Raw genomic sequence first — 14782 nt, 5'->3', positions numbered from 1 at the left:
TGCCGGTCTTTTGGTATATTCCAAATTAAATTTGTAAATATTTTATCATTGTATGTCAGAGTTTTAAATAAACTTAATTTTATTAAAATAATATCTACGCGATCTTTCAAGATCATTAAATAAAACCTCTCTGCCTTGTTGAATCAAACCAGCTGGTTGTTGCCGCAGTGGTAGATTTTTCGTAGTAAAACTGTATGTTTACAGTTTGAATTTTTGGTCACACTGTTAACCATTGTCGTAGTAAGCTGTGCACATTACTTGTGTAAGTGTGTATATACCAGCACGCAGTTGCTTCGTTCGTGTGTGAAAAAATCATATTTTCACAACAGACGGCCATCTTTAATATAGATCAAATTAAATAGAACTTAAAGCGTGAAAAAATTATTTAAATATATTGCGAAGCGGTAATACATTCAGCAGCAACAAGAACGTAAGTGTACAATGTTATATTTTTCAGTTTTTTCATTGCATGTGGAAAATATTTCGGGATGTTGTGTGTATCTGTTGGAGGATTTTTTCCTCAATCGTCTGGCCCGGCTAGACAGTCTGCAATCAAATTATTGATTTTCATTGCTGTATACTCTGGCCCTGGCGAAAAAATTAACAATCTATATTATCGCTGCATTACTGCAAGTAGTTTTCTATTATGCAATATTTGCTCTAACAAAAAGTACAGTAGTTGTAGTTACTAACTATTTGCGTCCAAAATACTATACAATTTTCACTATAACAAACTACAAAACAGTTGGTGATTTACGCGAAAAGTTAAAATATTTGTTATCACTGCAATTCATAAGATTAGTGAATAATTGCAATAAAGAGTTTAAAAAATTTTCATATCGCCGGCTTCTGACTCAGCGCTTGGCGGTGTCTCAGTTCACAAACTAATACACACACATATGCTGGGCCGCCATCTTAATTTTTGTAGATAGGCATTCACCTTCTGCCATCTCGCTCTCTCGCGGCTGTTGCCACTTTTTCTCTTTAGCCGGTTTATTAAATTTCGAGGTGTCGAAACCAGTTTTTCGTGCTCTTCTTGTGCTCATTTCTTTTTGAAGCTGTTTTCTGCATATTGTATTGAAACAGGTAGCATTCTATAATACATAGGTGCCTGCATATCACATGCATGTTACTACGTCATACGTTTTTTCATTGTCAACGGCGGACGCGTCTGTATGCGTTCTACCCTCATCTGTGTTGATGCTTTGCCAGCGTATACATTTGTAGTTGTATTTGTATCTGTGTGTGCGCTTGGGTCGTGCACCCCTTGGATACATACACAATGCATGTAAACAAAAATCATTCATACTTATAATGCACTAACACTTATCAAACTAATACCAATAAACAATTTGTTTTGCATTTTCTTTTCATTGTGCCGTTATTTTATTTCAGCGCCTGCGACATTATCATTTGTATTAGATTTTTCGCTTTGTTGTAACTCCTCACCCACACTACCTGCATTCACCTACACACACATATATACATTCATATTCCAACATCCCAACAATCCCACAAAAATCCACTCAAAATTATGACCAGGTATGCCGAGTGTTTCCAAGAAAATTCTGCAAACATAATGAGAAAATACGTGAAATGCATGTTTAACATATTTCTCTTTTATATTTATTTTTCCAGTGTAAAGATTAACGGCAATCCGCAACAACAGTTGGGCAAGGGCAACATGGCATTCCGCGGCAACCAGAATCGCAATCGCAACTTTGGCGGTGGCGGCAATCAATATGGCGGCCCCATGGGCGCCAATCGCATGGGCGGCGGTGGCGGCATGAATATGTCACCCTGGGAGTCGCAGAATCCCGGCGGCGGCGGACAGTTTGGCAACAATATGCGCCAGGGTGGAGGCGGCGGTCAAATGAACGCCCAGGCCATCAACAATTTGCTGAACAACCTGTTCAGAAACCAGCCTCCATCGCTCCTCGACTTGCCACGCGGTGGCATGGGCAATCGCAATCAACGCGGCGGACCGGTATGTATATTATGATCCAGTTTGCCAAATATTATTATTTCTCTAGCTGCCTTAAATAGCTGAATTCCTCTTTTATTTTATTCTTTAAAAACCATTCTTTGGTGGATGAGTTGCAGCGGAGTCTAACTTTGTTTTAGATTTAACTTGAATTGTCGTTGAAACTTAAATAATTTAATATCAAATACATATTGTATTTTTAAATATTTGCACATAGTTATTCCTAGTGAAGATTATGTTTGTCCTCAATTCTACTCGCATCATTTGATGTAATCTTAATTGTCTGAACAGAATATTTTTTTTACCTACATTCACATTAATTTATGTAGTATGTGATATCTGAACATTATATTGATTTAAATACCGATTAATAATGTCAATTCATTTGATTGATTGTCTCTTTAATTCACATTTTCGATTTCTTTCTTGTCATTGCCAAACAAAAGGTACAATTTTTGTATTGCCTTAAGCGAATTTCTTGTAAAACACAACAAGTTAAACCAAATTCAAAGAAAAACCAGCTTTAGTTGGTCTAAGCAACTCCCGCTCATCGTGTCCACTGAAGAATCCTCTTTTTATTGTTATGACACCAAACATTGGTTAGCTCTGTTTATGTTACTTAAGCCTAGTTGTTGTATAATATCTAAAAAAAAAGCAAAACAAAAATCGCGTAGTTTGTAGTAAAATACCAAAAAAAGAAAATAAAATTAAAAGACAATTCAACAAATTTGCGATAATGAGAGAACCCTGCTGATATTGTATATCGATTGTACAATATAAAAAATTGTGAGGAGGAGAAGTAGAAGGTTTTCGATATAAAAACGCATTTATTCCATTTTAAATGCAATATTTTTTCGTTTGTATACTGCACAATTTGTTGAATTTGATTGTTTGTACCACGAAATATTAAGTACCGCCAACAAATGTTCCATTTAAAGATGAAAAGAGTATGATGACATTTTAAAATGATTGCATAAAGTAATTTAATTCATATTTGTACTAAGTAGGCATTTAAAAAGTAATTTACCAAAACCAAACAAAAAAAAAAAATAGCAACAACAAAAACCAAACAAATATCAATTATCAAAAATCTTTGGATTTTTACAAATTCACAATTCAAATTTTGCTAATTTACCAATATTTATTTTTATTCTCTTCTACACGAACGAAACCAATAATCGAATTCGATGCAATCTCAAAAAACGAATCGAATCAAAAACGCATTTCGAATGCATCCATATATTGTGCCTATATATACACCTGTGTATATATCTAAATGCCGATGTGTCGTCTCCGACGTTGTTGTCGTCACTGCTGCGTTGCATATTCAAATGTGCTTGTTGTCGTTGCTGCTGGGCAATGTTGCTGCCACATTTTTGTTGTTGTTGTTGCTGTTGCTCTTGTGTCTGCGCCTGTGCCAACTACTCTCTCTTGTTTCTGTTGCAATGTTTATGCACAATTATCATTTGTTTTTGTTACATTTATGTGTGAAAACTGCATAAACCGATATATATCATATATAACTGAACTTGGAATTTACAACTATATAATACAAATCAATATGTGGCAAATTTGCGGCACTTGCAACATGCATATCAACATAATCGCAAATGGCAACGACGTACACAACACACGAATTGCTGAAAAACGCACAAAACACGCAATATCAAAAATGTACAAAATATATGTAAAAATGCGATGCGATGTCCACTTCCAATGCGACGCCACCGATTGATTGAAATAATTGTGATTGATTGAACTCTCTTCTAATCTGCTCTGCTCTGAAAACTGAAAAACCGATCCGATCTGGTACTGGTACTGATTGATGGTGCAACTGCAACTTGCAATTACCAAAACAAAAAAAAAAAACAAAACAAAAATAACTAAAAAACCAAAAAACAAAACCAAATCAAACTATCAATATAAAAATCAAATGCATCGCCACTCTTCTTCAACGTTCCTGCTCTGATTGAAACTCACTCGAAATCGAAACCACAATTCGGTTTCCATGTTTCCATGCCGCCCGTTTGTGTTGAACACAATGTCTAAAAAACATCTCAAAAATAAATAAAATGCCACGCCACGCGCCGCCACGCCAACGACTTCAACAACAAAAACATCCCCGTCGACTGATTGCGCGACCGCTCCGCCGATTTGACCAATAATATACATCTGTTTATCTATATCTTTATATATATATTTAAATCATATCAACTACTTTTCTATATGTATTTGTGTATCTATAAAAAAATCGAAATTTTTGAATTTTCCATCCACCCCACGTCAAATATGGAAAACTAATATTCCAATCACCTTTAAAAACAAAAAACTGAATATTGTAAATGGTTTATGTACCATAAATGTGTCAACTCGTTTGTTATTATTTATTTGAATAACTCTTGACAATTTATAATTGTAAATTTCATAACGATTGATTTACTACTACTACTATATATATTATCGATCGCACGATCTATATATTCCATGTGTATTCCATGCATTTCCATTTAATTACGAATATTTACAAAACTCTGTTCGATCTTGTATATTATATATATATAATACTGTCACTATCTACCTACCCAACCAACCAATCAACCAAAAACTATCTATACCAACTACTTTAATGTATTGTAATAACGAAAAATACGCTAAAATGTATGTGTTCGAAACAAATCTTAAATGATAAAGATGGTCAATCGCGGTGGCGGTGCCGGCAATCGTCTCAATAATCGTCGTGGCCAAGGAGGTTTCCAAAATCGTGGCGTTACTGGTGGTCCCAAGCCCCCCCAAAAGCAGGGCGCCGGCGGCATTCGTAAGCAGAATGCTTTTGATCGTGCCAAGAAACTTTTGGCTAAAAATGCCAACACTAATAAAAAGAAGGAAATTACTCCTGGCGAAAAGAAAATTGAGAGGTAAGAGTACAACTACAACTACTTAAACAAAAAATCCAATTTAAAAAATCAAATTTCCAATACAATATTTACCAAAAAGACAGCCGAAAGATTGCTCAATTCGCAATTTTTCATCTTCCTACAAAAAATATATAATATCTACAAATAATTTTTGTTATCAATGCATCAATTTTTCTGAAACAAAAAACTGCAAATATTTTTAAGTACTTGATTTCCAATTTTTCGAATGCATCTGATACAATACTCAATATATATATATATGAAATATGATAAGTTCTCCAAAAATAATCACAAATAATTTCCAACAAGTGGATGAGTGGAAACAACAGTCCTCTTATTATTTGTTTTTTTTATATTATGTTTTGAATAGACAAAACACATCCTTTTCTTTCTGGTCGTTGGCGTCTGTTAGCGAACCGGGTTGCGTAGTATATGGCATGGATTGATCAACGAAATATTTTCAGATTGATTGTTAATTGTTCTCATACGTACAAATATTTTTGTTTTTATTTTGCTTTTGTTTTGTTATTTAGTGCTTTGCATATTTTTGAATTCATTAACAATTTTCGGGGAAAATACATTTGTTTAATCTTCGGATTTTCCGAATGTGAGATTCGACTTACTTTAGAATTAGTAAATCGTAATGTTTTCTAAGAATTTTTGTTGTCCGATCGTATTACTAAATTTTGCATCATAAATTACCAGATTTTTTCTAATGTGGGGGGCACATTTCTTAATGTATTTGTTTGTGATGTACAAGAACTGTTTTAATCGCATATTACATCATCCGTATCATAATCATTCATTCCTCATAAGCTTAGGCCAAGATCTTTTAATATTTTGTAATCTGTAATATCTGTGATATCCCAACTAAATAAAGCATTTCAGCGTGACGTCTATGCTGCCGCCCAATAGCTAGTCAGCCACACGCTACCAGACGCGTCTGTTCACATCCTTGAAGCATTCACAACTAATCTAATTTCTTTTCATTCTTTACCTCCCAATGAAATCCACTTTTATGCTGGATTAAAGTAGCGCAACACCCAAGGAATCGCCGTACGCTAGCGTGCCGAATGATATGTTCTACTGTCATCTGTGCAAGAAGCACATGTGGGATGCCAATTCGTTTGAGAATCACATCAAGGGACGCACCCATCTGATGATGCGCGAGGGCATTGAGGAGAGCTACCGCCTCAAGGCCAACATGATTCGTCAGGAGGCCAAACTTGCTGAGCAGCTCAAATCTATTGAGTTCGACCGTCTGAAGCGCATGGGAAAGAGCAAGCAACGTCAGCTGGATTACTGCACCATGTGTGATCTGAATTTCCATGGACACATCTCGACTCATCGCAAGTCCGAGGGACATTTGCAGCTGAAGAAGTTCTTGCATCCCAAGTGCGTGGAATGCAACAAGGAGTTTGCCACACGCATCGATTACGACACCCATTTGCTGTCGGCTGATCATCTGAAGAAGGCTGCTGAGAACAACACGAAGGTTGGCGAACGCAAGCGCCAGACGTTGCCTATCAGTACGGCTGAGGAGGAGACACGCGATCTGCGTCCACCACAGAAGCGCAAGAAGAAGCCCATAAAGAAGGAGGGTGAGGAATCCACCGAGATCAAAAAGGAGCCTGAGGAGGGCGCCGAGGGCGAGGAAGCTGAGGGCGAGGAGGCCAAGGAGGGTGAGGAGGCTGCCGATGAAACCAAGGAGGGTGAAGATCTCAACGAGAGTCAGGAGGAGGAAGAGGTGGCTCTGCCCGTCGATGCCGAGGACTGCATCCTTGACTTTGCCGAGGGCGATGAGATCCCCAGCGATGTGGACACTCGCCTGCCCAAATACAATTGGCAGCGTCCCGTTGGTGCTGCCCTCATCTCGAAGCTGGAGTGCTTCGAGTGCGCTGTCTGCAGCAAGTTCTTTGACACAGAGATCACCGCTGAGATTCACTCACGCACAGCCACCCATCACCGCAACTTCCTCAAGTTCATCAACGAGAAGTCCAGCGACACGAAGATTGCACAAAAGCGCGCAGCCGCTGCCATTGAGGAGAATGAGCGCAAGAAGCGCAAGGTCGAGGAGTCTGAGGCTCCAGCTGCCGAGGGTGCTGGCGATGAGGCAGCCGAGGGTGCTGAGGGTGAGCTCTACGATCCATCGGAGGCCACAGGCGACGATGAGGACTTCGAGATGAACGAGAATGCCGAAGGTGAGGAGGAGGGTGGCGAGGAAGCCGCTGGCGAAGACAACGGCGACGAGATGGACGCCCAGGAAGAGGAGGAAGAAGAAGCCGAGGCAGAGCCAGAACCGGAACCCGAGCCAGAGCCAACTCCAGTTCCCACACCCGCTCCCGTCGCACAGCCAGCTACACCAGCTAAACCCGAGCCAGCAGCCAAACCGGCAGCTAAGGCTGCTCCAGCCACACCCGCCGCTGCTGCCACACCAGCCCCGGCTGCGGCCACCACACCAGCAGCTCCCGCTGCAGCTGCCACACCGGCTGCTGCCACCCCAGAGGTTGCTCCATCGCCAGCCAAGAAGCCACGCGCCGTCGCCGCAGCTGCTGCTGCTGCCGCCGCTGCATCCCCAGCTGCTGGTCCCAAGGCAACGCCGCAGCGAAACCGTGCGCGTGGACGTTACAACCGATACTAGAGGGAGAGATTTAGAGGTCGGCAATACCTGGGCATAAGACACAATACCACATAAAACATATTTAATTAACCATAACTTAATGTTATGTATTCATTACTCTTAAACAATTTCCACAAACACACACACTCAATTTGTGGGAGATTCTCCTAGTTTCCCCTTCCCCCCCTAAAACTGAACTATTCTATAGTGACATTTTCACCTCATTTTGCATAAACGTTTTTGTAATGGACACAGGCATGAATCATCGCCGAATATTTCGCAAAGATTCTGTGTCTTCGATTGCAAACACAAATCAAGAAAATAAAATTAAAACCATATACAAAGAAATACTACAATATTAACAAAACGAAACAAAACAACAAAAACGCATTCAAACTATGTAATGATTAAATTTTAAAATAAAAAACTTACTTGTACAAGAAAAAAAAATACATAATTGTTTTCTAATTTAACATTTTAAATAGTTGGGAGAATTTCAAATATTCTTTTTTCAGCGTCTAAGTTTAGATTTAGATATAAATTTCCTGGATTGGATTACTCTTATAAGGCTGCCACACGAAGAACTATCCTAAATCAAATGTTAGTGTTATTGTATAGAGGATCTTTAATTCTTTTACAAAATTTGATACAAATTAAAAAAAAAAAACATTTTCGGAATCAATTTTAAATTACTATTTCGAGTCTTCAAATAACTCAAGCACTTCTCTTTTTCTATTTTTCTGATTTGAATCAATCGTTTTATAAACTTATTATACTTCGTAATTATGGGAAGTGATGACTATATTATGAGGATACCAAATTCATGTTTAGTCAACAGATTTGTAAAAAATGATTTAAGTTACTCGGTTTCTCCGATTTGAATCAATCGTTTTATAAACTGACTATATGTTATTATTACGCCACATGACAAATGATTCCATATTCATGTTATTGCAAAGAGTTCTAGAAAATCCCAAATCTGAAACGAAATCCCTCTACAACTCTTCCAAATGAATATGTGGAATCTTCAAATAACTCAACTAGTTAATTTAAAACAAATCAAGTGTTTTAGATTACATTTTATTTTAATTCGTAGTAAGTACTATTAATATATTAATTCATAATTATTGTACAAATTGTGTGCAGATTTGTTGAGATTATGTGAACGGTGCTTTAGGGACACTTGGACATTTGGATGGGGGCGCGTTTGTTCACGTAATGGAGTATGTTTTTTTCAGCCCTGATATGGTAATGGTAATGGTTATATGGCTTATGGGGGGACAGGCAGCTCCTTTGGCTCAAAGGAATGTGTCCACAGCATTGAGATACTTGTGTTTTTCTTTTCATCCATTATCGCATACAGTACTCGTCGCTGAGCTACGAATGCAAAGGGCCCGCAGTCAGTTGAAGTCGAGCGTATTCTGCTCCGTTGTCGTGGTGCGAATGCGACTCTGATCGCTCTGGGAACGCTGCAGGCGACCGCCGCGCCAACCGCAACGCCAACGCTTGATGCAACTGATGAGCGACCAGTTGATGCTCTTGGTGCGCGTCAGCACATAAATGTAAGGATCCAGGGTGAAATGAATCGCCATCAGGACATCGGCTATCATGAAGAAGACATGCGATTTGGGCACGCGATTCTCACGTATAGCCAAGGGAATGGCAATCTATAAAAGATCAATATTATTATCAAATATTATTATTACTGTTCGACTAACTCACCATCTGTGGCATCCAGCAGACCACAAACGACAGACTTAGTATCGCCATGAGCTTGGCAAACTTGATCTCATCGGGTGAAGTGGACGACGTCATCGTGACGCTGTTGCTGTGATGAAATTGTCGCGGTGGCGGTGCATTGTGATGTGTGCTGTACTGCGCCTGGTAGAGTGTGGTTCCACTGCTGCTCTCTGGATCGATGGTGCGCACGCTCTTCTGGTTCACCATGCGATACTGCGAGTGGTTCTTCGTGGTGCGACTCTGGCCAATGATCCACAAGACGCGGGCCACAAACAAATTGCAGGCCACGATCAGCACACACAACAAGCTGCCTGCAAAGACATTAACGAAAAAAGTGATTATAAATTGTGATCGGTATTCCTTTCTAACTCCGCAGATTATCATATTTTATATATTGAAATTGGAAATTTGGAATAGAGATTTATTTTTAATTTAAACTATTAATTAACAAATTAAAACGTAAAGATACATGTGAGCAATTTTATATTCAAATCAAGTAAGAAGCTCTAGACATTTTTGTTTAGAATCATAAATATTGCACACAAGTAAAAAATAACGAATAAAAAACAGTATAATCTTAGTCACATGAAAGATATAAAATTGGGGGAACTTTTTAAAAAATCTAAAATAAACTCGCGCAGTTCCTTTGTATCTTTCAAATGTTAGTTGCTGAAATCTATTAATATTATTACGGTCGTACGAAATTCGAGCTACGAATATGGTGATCGGAGACCTTTTCTGCTTATTAAGAACATTTTACATTTAACAATTTGAATATAACTGTTTCACACCTGTTTTATATAGTACTGTAAACGGCTTTAAAATGTATTTGCTTATTTGGCTTTGTTTTACGTAAAAAAAATATGTTTCAAAGAAAAATAATATAGAAAAATTCTAAAAGAATTTTTTAAGAGAATATACAGAGAAAAATTGTCATTTAAACATAATATAAATAAGCTTTTTATTTATTTTTGAAATCTTTGAGCCCCAATTGCTTTTTAAATCGGTAACTCTTATTTACTAAAACTTCGTAAATTAAATATAATATATAAAACAACTCAACGAACACTTACCAAATGCCATAAAGAATATGGAGTAGGATTTGTTGACAATTCCAGGCGCATCTCTATAGCGTATGCATTTCAATTGATCGGGATTCGATTCATCGATGTAGGCGCCAAAGCCAAAGAATGGCAAAAATGTCACAATCAAAGCCACAACTAAAATGCTTACAATGCACTTCAAGATCAACTCGTAAGTGATGTGCTGCAAGCATAAATTGATTAATTAATAAAAACACTTCTTAAATAAATCAAATGTATGGTAACTCACTTTGTGGTAGATGAAAGGACGCGCCAAAGCCATGCAACGTTCGGCAGCCATAACAGCTGCAATGCAGCCAGAGCTGACGCCAAAGAAACGCCACACAACATGTCCGATACAGTCAAGCCTGACTATAAAGGGCAACTCCTCGTCCTGGTAATGGTATTTGACCAATGCTGTCGTTAACGTGCCCAGCAACCCAATCAAATCGTTTGTGGCCAGGCAGCTGAAAAGCGTAAAGGAAAGGATGTGGGATTAAGTCAGGCGTTGTAAGTGCGTCCATAAATTAGCAGCTTGGATGAAGAGAGGCGGACAGACGGACGTCAGGACGAATGTTCTCGTCTGTGAAAAGGCTGCTCGGTTCGGTAATGCGTGCGCAATTTTCTTTTCTAGGCCCGTAAATAGTGCAATTAAAGTTTTCCACACAATAAATACGTTTAATGATGTCACATTAATAATGCGCTAACTTTATCGATTGCCCGCAAATTGCGTCGTATTCGCACAGTTGGCCAAACTCAAACTCAAACTTGAAACTGTCCAGCATCGTAGAGAGCAACAGAGCGAACAAATTGGCAATAAGTACACAATACCTCAACAGTGCTTTTGTTTTATTTGCGTGTTTACTTAAGCCTCCAATGTGTTACATCTGTCGCCAAATACTGCGATTAATGCAAGTCAGACAGATACACAAAACTTTTCCCATATCTACTCAGATATTGCTTGGCTTATCAGCGCACTCTTTTCACACTTGGGTTTAACTTAATTCTCTATGATTTGTCGCAGTCAAAGGTGGCAAAAATTGTATAAAATCAATATTAATAAATAAATAAAAATACTCCAATTTTGATGTTTTCTATTGCTCACGTGGGAGTTTCATTTTACAGAAATAACAGAATTTCCCTTAAGGCTGTCATATTTATTTTCAGTTTATTATGAAACTGAAATTCTTCAAAGTTTGTAAGAGTAAGTGCTTTAAAAATACTCTTTCCTCTGTCTTTGTTATTTTTATTTAATGTGTAATAGATATATACTTATTTATATATAATAAATAACAGTTCTGGTCTTAGTCGCACGCTTACTTGCGTTTATATTTGTTTTATATTCGTTGTTTTATTAAGGATTGAAAAGAACTTGATATGCAAAAACATTTTTTAGTATAATAAAAAAAACTAACAGCTCAGATAATCATATTATATCATTATATTGAAATTGAAAATTTGCAATAAAGATTTATTTTTTATTATTATTATTTAGTGAATTTATTTACTACTTACTACAATTATTTTATTTTACTTACTCTCTAATACATTTATTTTATGGGTTAATGTTTATCCCATTTGCATTTAAAGTGATTATGTGTATATAGATACATCTCAGTTGTTACGTATACTTAATATTCAGACAATTGAATATGTTATCTAATATTTCTCTCACGTAATTTTTCATTCAAATTAGCTGAAGATTTATGTGACCAACTTAATAATGCTAATTCTGATGCACATTTTAACTCACAATAAATCAAAGTCACAAATATATATAGTATAAATAGAATAAAAATTTTAAAAATTGGGCAACCTTTAAAAATATTTTAGAATACGTGAAAAAATGTTGAAAATATTCCAAAAATCTGCAATTCTGCTCACACTGCAAATATCGTATTACAAATTTATTTGAAATTATTTGATGATTGCTGAAGTTCTATGCACTTCAAGAAGAGTATTCAAAATTCGAGGTACTACTTTAGTTTGTTAGTGTTAACTATTTGGAGCAAACAGACAAATACTGCGATTGTCTCTCTCTAAAATACTTTAATATTATTTTTGTTTTTTGTTGTGGTTTTTTCCAGCAGCAGAGAAAATAGATTGTCATGCGACACACATAAGAAAATCATTTGTCTCTGCGCTTGTGAATAATTGTTTTTAGCTTTCGACAGGCGAGAAAGGAAAATCGAGCGCAAATAGTTTATAGCAGAGAACAAAAACTAAATATTTGCCCATGATTATTGAACTAAACATTGACAGTGTAACCGCGGATAATCCCTAGACGAGTAAATGAAATGTTTCCATATAGTATCTCTATATATAGATAAAAGTCGCGAATTGTAATTACAAATGCGATTTATGACCGGGTTGTAAACTTTTTTGTGTTGTGTGTTGTGTACACAATTCGTACACACAAGATTTTCCATTAGGGCACAAATTGACAAGAAACATTTTGTGCTGAATCAATCGGGCAGTGCAGAGTAGCAGGCAAGTGAGTGGCAATTGCCACACGGACTACTGTCTATAAATAATGCAACGTCAAGTGTCGAGCGTGCCACACATATTCATCAATCAAATTAAGCCAAGCCAAGATCAAAAGCTGTTTTGTCACTCGAGAGCACACACAAGCTTCACGCTGCGCAGCAAGGATAATTTCATTTTATTATGTGATGGGAAATTTTGTCGCAATGTGAAGTCTTCTCAAATTGCTGTTCTACGCAGTTTACTGATTTGTTTATTGTTTCCAGCGTAAATTGAATTCAATGTGAAAATTGATGCTGGCTGCTTTACTGGCTGCCTGCCAAAGTAGGAAGCAGGAGTTAATTTAATAGACAGCATTATGATGATAAATATGCAGGAATATGTTAACTATATTTTTGGTTTTTTTTGGGTTGCTATCTAAGTCAGCCTAATACTTGGCAGATAAGATAGCCAATTGAAATTGACAGGCCGTTCAAGTGTGATTGGTTCAAATGCAAATTCAGAGACCCGCACAATATCTAGCAAGTTGAACAAACCCCAGAGACAACTGCCATGAACTCAAAGCCAAGCACTTGACAACTATTACACTACACACAGCGATACTCGAATATGTTGTATGTATGTGTACACCACTACGTATACGTAATATACAATTGCAATGTGCGCATTTCGTTCAATCAACTTACCGCAACATGAACGTGTATTTGCTGTTTTTGTTGTGCTTTTTACGCGCCAAAATAATAAGGGCCAACGAATTTCCCAACACTCCGAGTCCCATCACAATCAGGCTCAGTATCAATCTCTTGCGATTGTTGTACAACGCTTGAGATGCCGTCAAAGCGGCCGTGTTATTTACCGTTGCCATTGCGGTGGCTGTCTCTACAATCGCCGCAGAGAGATTCAACATCGACATGTTGCACTTAATTGAATTGAAATTTTCGTGCCACAAATATTTATTTACTTATTTGATTTGTTTTACTTATTTTTGGTCAACTAGCTGCCACTTTGCCACACACAAACACACACAGAGAAGACAACTGCAGCTGGCTTAAAAGTGTGCAAACTAGTTACGAACAACGATCACACGCGAATCTGGTCATTAATCAGGCAGGGATTGTATGGTCAATGCAAGTTATTTGCCAGTTACGCACGCGCCGATGAGGAGCACTAAGCACTAAGGTGCAGCACAGTTTTCTGTTTTGCTGTGTTTTGTTACGTTCCGTGCACCGTCTGCAGCGACACATCGATATAGAATGACGAACGACAAACAGCAGCGACGACTTCAACGGCAGCGACAACGACGACGACGACAACAATACAGCGTTGACAACGACGCAGCGTCGACTGCTCTGCTGCTGCTTTAGCTACTGCTCTTGCTACTTATTCTAGTGGGTGGCCGAAGTTCCTTGCCGACAATAACGACGACGACGACGATGCTCAACAGTTGGCCACACGACACGAATGTGCGTCGCTGCTCGGCAAAAATTCGCTGCTGGTGGTCGCTGTTAGCGTCGACGGCGACTGCGACGCCAAGTTAATGCTTATGATAATGCAAAGTACTCTACTCTACTATGAGAACAATCATACAAAGGAAGCTACGTTGAGCTACTAACTTTGACTTTAGCAATTTTGTTTCTTTGAATGCACTTTTACTTTATGTTGAGGCCGATGCGAGATCTGCAATCCCATCAATACATGTTTAATGCACACGTTACCATCAATTAATACTGAGAGGCAATATTTTAATGCAGAATTATTTTGGAAATGAATTTTACTTTATATTTTTATTTTAACTATATTTAATGCAGGACTATTTTCGAAATTCTTTGCACTCCCTTCTTTTAGTAATTATATTATTTTGTATAATAGTTAACATGTAAATAAATATTTTGGAAATTAATTTTGTTTTTGTATTTTCAATCTAACTATATTTACTAATTTCGGAAATTTAGTTATA

General features: G+C 37.6%; 2 protein-coding genes across 5 annotated transcripts; one reads left to right on the top strand and one right to left on the bottom strand.

Annotated features, from left to right (window-relative positions):
* Nucleotides 1-248: 248 nt before the first annotated feature.
* On the top strand, nt 249-7976 carry LOC117572035 (zinc finger protein on ecdysone puffs). 4 transcript variants are annotated; one of them, XM_034254592.2, is made up of 5 exons: nt 249-430; nt 1396-1542; nt 1639-1987; nt 4676-4899; nt 5935-7976. In XM_034254592.2, exons 2-5 carry the CDS (start codon nt 1535-1537, stop codon nt 7538-7540), a joined length of 2187 nt encoding a protein of 728 aa, XP_034110483.1. In that variant the 5' UTR covers nt 249-430; nt 1396-1534; the 3' UTR covers nt 7541-7976. The 4 variants fall into 4 exon arrangements, with proteins under 4 accessions (XP_034110483.1, XP_034110482.1, XP_034110484.1 ...); XM_034254591.2 differs by having other exon boundaries at nt 5932-7976; XM_034254593.2 differs by lacking the exon at nt 1396-1542 and having other exon boundaries at nt 5932-7976.
* A 609-nt stretch (nt 7977-8585) lies between these two features.
* On the bottom strand, nt 8586-14203 carry LOC117570824 (prostacyclin receptor). The gene is made up of 5 exons (XM_034252687.2): nt 13512-14203; nt 10592-10808; nt 10333-10525; nt 9242-9570; nt 8586-9186 (listed from the first exon to the last, which is right to left on the bottom strand). The coding sequence occupies exons 1-5, from the start codon at nt 13736-13738 to the stop codon at nt 8920-8922; spliced, it is 1233 nt and encodes a 410-aa protein (XP_034108578.1). The 5' UTR covers nt 13739-14203; the 3' UTR covers nt 8586-8919.
* Between the last annotated feature and the right edge of the window lie 579 nt (nt 14204-14782).

Source organism: Drosophila albomicans, chromosome 3 (assembly GCF_009650485.2).
Source record: "Drosophila albomicans strain 15112-1751.03 chromosome 3, ASM965048v2, whole genome shotgun sequence".
Lineage (NCBI taxonomy): Eukaryota > Metazoa > Arthropoda > Insecta > Diptera > Drosophilidae > Drosophila > Drosophila albomicans.
This window is presented reverse-complemented; position numbering and strand designations above follow the sequence as displayed.

Excerpts from the sequence above, each read along its gene's own strand:
- LOC117570824 (XM_034252687.2), bottom strand. The coding sequence starts at position 13,738 with ATGTCGATGTTGAATCTCTCTGCGGCGATTGTAGAGACAGCCACCGCA. Across the intron at positions 9,571-10,332 it reads CATATTCTTTATGGCATTTG|GCAGCTTGTTGTGTGTGCTG; the intron begins GTAAGTGTTCGT and ends ATGTCTTTGCAG. Across the intron at positions 9,187-9,241 it reads TCTGCTGGATGCCACAGATG|ATTGCCATTCCCTTGGCTAT; the intron begins GTGAGTTAGTCG and ends GATCTTTTATAG.
- LOC117572035 (XM_034254591.2), top strand. Across the intron at positions 1,988-4,675 it reads GCAATCAACGCGGCGGACCG|ATGGTCAATCGCGGTGGCGG; the intron begins GTATGTATATTA and ends TAAATGATAAAG. Across the intron at positions 4,900-5,931 it reads GGCGAAAAGAAAATTGAGAG|TAGCGCAACACCCAAGGAAT; the intron begins GTAAGAGTACAA and ends GCTGGATTAAAG.